The sequence below is a fragment of the Pongo abelii genome, chromosome 19 (assembly GCF_028885655.2).
Source record: "Pongo abelii isolate AG06213 chromosome 19, NHGRI_mPonAbe1-v2.0_pri, whole genome shotgun sequence".
In the NCBI taxonomy this organism is placed as follows: Eukaryota; Metazoa; Chordata; class Mammalia; order Primates; family Hominidae; genus Pongo; species Pongo abelii.
Window position 1 is genome coordinate 10,783,467 of NC_072004.2, and position 4,988 is coordinate 10,788,454.

At 48.2% G+C, this 4,988-nt stretch overlaps 1 protein-coding gene across 1 annotated transcript; it reads right to left on the reverse strand.

Moving 5' to 3' along the window:
• Positions 1 to 3,403: 3,403 nt before the first annotated feature.
• PIRT (phosphoinositide interacting regulator of transient receptor potential channels) lies at positions 3,404 to 3,817 on the reverse strand. Its single transcript, XM_054535460.1, has one exon. It carries the CDS (start codon positions 3,815 to 3,817, stop codon positions 3,404 to 3,406), a length of 414 nt encoding a protein of 137 aa, XP_054391435.1.
• Between the last annotated feature and the right edge of the window lie 1,171 nt (positions 3,818 to 4,988).

Sequence of the window (4,988 nt, forward strand, 5' to 3'; positions counted from 1 at the left end):
TGTTGCAGGAATTGAAGGAGGAATAAAATATCCTTTGCTCTACCCAGACACACCACCAGTTGCTTTCTTTTCTCCTTTATGGATTGAGCCAGCTAATGCAAGCAGAAAGTCAAGGCCACAGTGAGTTTGGTGGGAAGCCAAGTGTAAGAGAGTCAGGATTAAAAAGCTGGAGGGGCAGAGGAGGCCAGCACAGGAGATGAGGAGAAGGGGCTTAGAAGAAAGGAGACCTGGGTAGCTGAACTGCACCTGCTTCTTGTGCCTGCTCTTGTCAGTTACTGGGGACATTGATAGGCTGACCCTGGAGTAGCTGCCTGCCTTGCCCCGGAACACTGATTCATTCTGGATGGTTCTTTCTCGATATCTCTTTTTTTGTTCTCAATACTTGGCTTGTGGGGACGGAAGGAGTTGGAAGCTGCTGGTCTCTGCCCCGTCAGCATCTCAGAGTAGGGTCATCAGCTCCTACAAGATGCCTGAGGAACCATGCACAAAATCCATCCTGTCCATTTTCTCCCAGGCAGCAATCTGGGGAGAAGGGTGTGTGGCAATGGAGGGTGGGGTGCATTTTAGAGGAATTAATTGGTGGACATAGTCTTAAAATTCCTGAAGAGAAGAATGAAAACACAGCAGACACTGTTACACAGAATACAATTCAACATTACATTGATTCCTTTAGGCTTCGAGTTAGATCAAATTCTCTCAAACAGAATAGCCATGGGGAGCATGATACAATCTAGTGAGCCTAAAACATGGAAGCTGGTTCTGTCCTTTGACCCACTGACATGAAAAGAGTCACTGCAGGTGATGCTTTGTTGCTGAAATGTGGAGTCTGACCTGGGCTGCATTTCCAGATCAGGTGCATCTGTACCTCAGCCTTCCATGGGGCAATAGGCATTGGCAAAGAATGTCCTGCCTCAGTGTGACCCTGGAACATTTCCAGCCCACACTCATGTGGAGGATCTCAGTGGGGATGACGATGTTTGGGGATATTTCCTCATGCTCTCTCTGCTGAGAAACTAGCTTGAGTGGGCAGGGAATGGAGGCAGGTACTGCTAGAGTCTGCAAAGTAAGTCCAGAACCTGGACTTCTAGAGTTGTAGTTATCCCTAAACTTCCTTCCATTAAGACATCCATGATAGCAGTATCCAAATGGGACCTCCTCATATAGCTGTGCCCAGGCTACAAGCTCCTGGGCAGAGGAAATGAGGCACCTGGAGTGTGGGTTTCCAGTGAGTGATCTGGAGCCCGTCCCATTTGCTCCCATTTAAGAATGCATCGAGGAATGCAAGAGTAATATTATAGGGCCATCAAATCTGCATTCATGTCAGAAGAAGGGAAATGAACTGCAAGGTTTGTCACTGAGGCACTAAGACTACAATTAATGACATAGCACTTGCAACACTCCCAAGATTGGTCCTGACCGCCTGTGTGCAGGGCTAGAGGTGAGCTAGAGACGTGGCCACACTGGCATGGGTCTCCATGAAGGCTATGGCCATCCTGGGTGAGCCTCAATGGCCATGAGTTCCCCAAACTCTGACTCCATGGGTGGGTCAGGTAAGCGGTAGTCCCCATGACACAAGTGCTTGCCTCCATGGATTTTCTCACAGTGAAGAGGGAACAAGGATGGATTCTGGCTCTGCATATGGAACTGCCATGGAGGATGGGGATATCTGGAGGGCCATGCTAACTGGGGAGGGCACAAGGCTGAGGAGTGAAGAGAATTAGCTCAAGACAAGAGTGATTCTGGTGCAGGATGCTCTCCTCTCACACCTCATTACCAAATGCTCTCCAGGGGTCTTTGGCTTGGCCTAGGAGAGCGTGGCTGGCTCCCTAACAGGTACCACTTCTGTTCTTTCATCTACGGGCCTCTTGGTTGCCACAGGGAGTTACAGAAGCACTTACCTCTCAGGGACTCTCTGCTTGCCAGGCTCTCTGGAAACCCACTTCCCATCTCTACCGTATACCCCAGGAGGCCCTCAATGTGCCTCCAGGAGAAGCTGCACTAGGCACTTGGCAAAGAGGTGGGAAGCCGGGCAAGAGAGGGATGAAGTAAAAACATCTGGGAGGTCAGACAAGTGACTGTGCAGTTTCGTAATTCCATCATGCTTCTCCTTCCCCAAGCTGCTCCTGCACACGCATAGCAGCTCCTGCTGCTTCCAATGCCATTCTTTCCCCTCTTTGGTAACTCTTATCTTTCCTTTTGTTTTTGGGTTGGAGGACATGGCCTCCAGGAATTTCTCTGTCCTCTCTCAAGTCTAGGGTAGACACCGCCTGTGTTCCCACACCCACCTGCATTTCGCCAGTTGGCTTGGCTGCCTCTCTCACCTTGGGAAGCAAGAAGGCAGCAGGGACCATGTCTTGCCCCCAACCAGGGCTTATCCAAGAGCGGGACACTCAATAAATGTTGGCTTTTTTGGTGGATGGGGGCAGGGATAACAGAAGTTGGAATTTTCTAATGTGAATTCCATCTCTAGAAACCGACAGATCATTCAGATATGGAACTTGATTCTCTCAATTTTGATGTTGATGGATGTGAAGGGGAAAACAGTCTTACAGGATCCCTCTGTATCTTTCCATTTTGCTGTTCTAGATGCAGAGATAGAGGCAGGGGTAGGAAAGAAATTAGGGCAACATGCATTTGTCCTTGGCTAATGACCAAGTTCAGAGAAGAAAGTGGTCAATGAGAAGGAGTTATAAGGTCAAGCGGAAACCGTGACATCCCCTAGCCTACCCCACTGCCTCTGATGTAAATATTATATAATTAGGAAATAAACTTCTTCAGCTGACTAACCCCTAGAGTCATGTCGTCATGTCCAGGGGCACGTGCCATCTTGGAGAGTGTTTTTCCCAGGCCTCCCTTCATTGTTCAGTCTTTGGAATGTTTGATACTTGTGATCTTGAAAGTCTGCTAAGGGAGCTGGGGCTGTCAGACCCAATGGGTCAGAGCTCAGCCATCCCTCCCTCCTCTGTAAAGGACCTCCGTGGGTCAGTTTTGGTTCCAGAAGGATGCAAATGAAGAATCCAGCTCTGGCACTCAGATATGTAACCATGAGGTTCTCCCTTGGGCATAGCCCACCCTTGAAGAATTTCCCAGCATGCATTGCACTTGGCAGAGGGCATTGGATGAATGATGCCTGGATACAGGGGCAGGGGGTTAGAGTGACCAAAGGGAAGGCCACAGCCAGGATCCAAGGAAGCATCAGTCAGAATAGAGGTCAAGTGGATATATCTGGCAACATTCCCGGCTGCATGGAGGGTGGAGCCCCAAGCTCTATCTTCCCCAAAGGGTCAGGAAGAACATTTTCCTGGATCAGTTTTATGGCACCCTACAGAGGAGAGAGGGATGTTGGATGTTGGTCATCAGATCTTCTCCCAGTCAAGGTGGCAGGGAGATGTGGAAACCACCATCAGCGAGTCAGGAAGAAAGACTTGAGGCTGCGTAAGAAATTCGACTTCTTTCTGTGCCTCTGTTTCTTTTTGATGATGGGCACCCACACCAGCCCGCACACCAGCATCATGAGTCCCAGGGACAGGAAGCCGGGCCCTACCATTTTGAGGATGGAGAAGCTCTTCTTACTCAGCTTCAAGATGTAAGCCAAGCAGGTGATGACCACGCTGAAAAGCAGGATGGCACCGCCCACTGACATGATAACGATGGGCTTGCGGTAGATTTCCCAGTTACTCCTGGGGGTGGTGGTCCAGACAGACTCGCTCCTGGAGCTGATGCACAGGGAGCTGGCGGTCTGGCTGGGCAGCAGGTCGTTGGCTTCTGGAGACTTCTCATCGACCTCTAGAACCTTGGGGAGAGTCTCCATCGTCATGGTTGCTCAGGACTGGGCGCCTAGGACAGGCAATAGTTGGAAACAAGAGTGGAGCCAAAGGAATCCTCACACACCCTTCCTGTACTCAGCATCCATCTCTAGCCCCACTCTCAGTGGAGGGTGAACAAGGTCTTTGTGCTGAAGCCAAAAAAGAAAACGAAATGAAATTCACATAAATAAGAAACCACCCAAGCTGGTATAATGTTTTTTTTTCTTGCAAGAGATAAATATTATATCATTTTATTCAATGGCTTTTAATATTTAAAACAAAGAACAGTGATGCCATTTTAGAAACAAACAAAAGTTATAGGTTTTTGTTTGTTTGTTTTTTAGATGGAGTCTCCCTCTGTCACCCAGGCTGGAATGCAGTGGCCGTGACTTCAGCTCACTGCAACCTCCACCTCCCGGGTTCAAGTGATTCTCCTGCCTCAGCCTCCTGAGTAGCTGTGATTCCAGGCACCCGCCACGAAGCCTGGCTAATTTGTGTATTCTTAGTAGAGATGGGTTTTCACCATGTTGGCCAGGCTGGTCTCGAACTCCTGACCTCAAGTTATCCACCTGCCTCGGCCTCCCAAAGTGCTAGGATTACAGGCATGAGCCACTGCACCTGGCCAGCTATAGTTTGTTGAATGGCATTTTATTTTCAGACCCAACCACTTTCTAGTTGTCTGATCTTGATGGAATTACTCAACCTCTCTTTGTCTCAGTTTTCTATCTATAAGATAAGAATAATGTTACTTCTTTCATAGAATTTTCAAAATGGTGTGAGTTAAGGGATGTAATGCATTGAAATAATGCCTAGCATATGGCGAGTACTCCATAAATGATATCGTTTGTCTATTAGAAGAGTGATGCTTTATAGATAAAGTCTGCGTGTGTGTCCTGTGCCAGACACTGCATCAAACACTTCCTTTATTAAATTGAAATCTCACAATAAACCTGTGAATTAGGCATTAGTCCTGTTTTACTGATGAGATAGTGAAGCTTCAGAGAGGTGAAGCAACTTCCTGAAGATCACACGATAAGGAACAGCCTGACCTCAGATTTGAACCCTGTCACTCCTACCAGGCTATGCACAGTCTGGAGAACACCATTTCGTGCAGCCTTTCACGTGCTCTGTCAGCAGAGGACAGTGATGTCTCAGGTTCACAGTGCAAACTTCCTTTTTTTT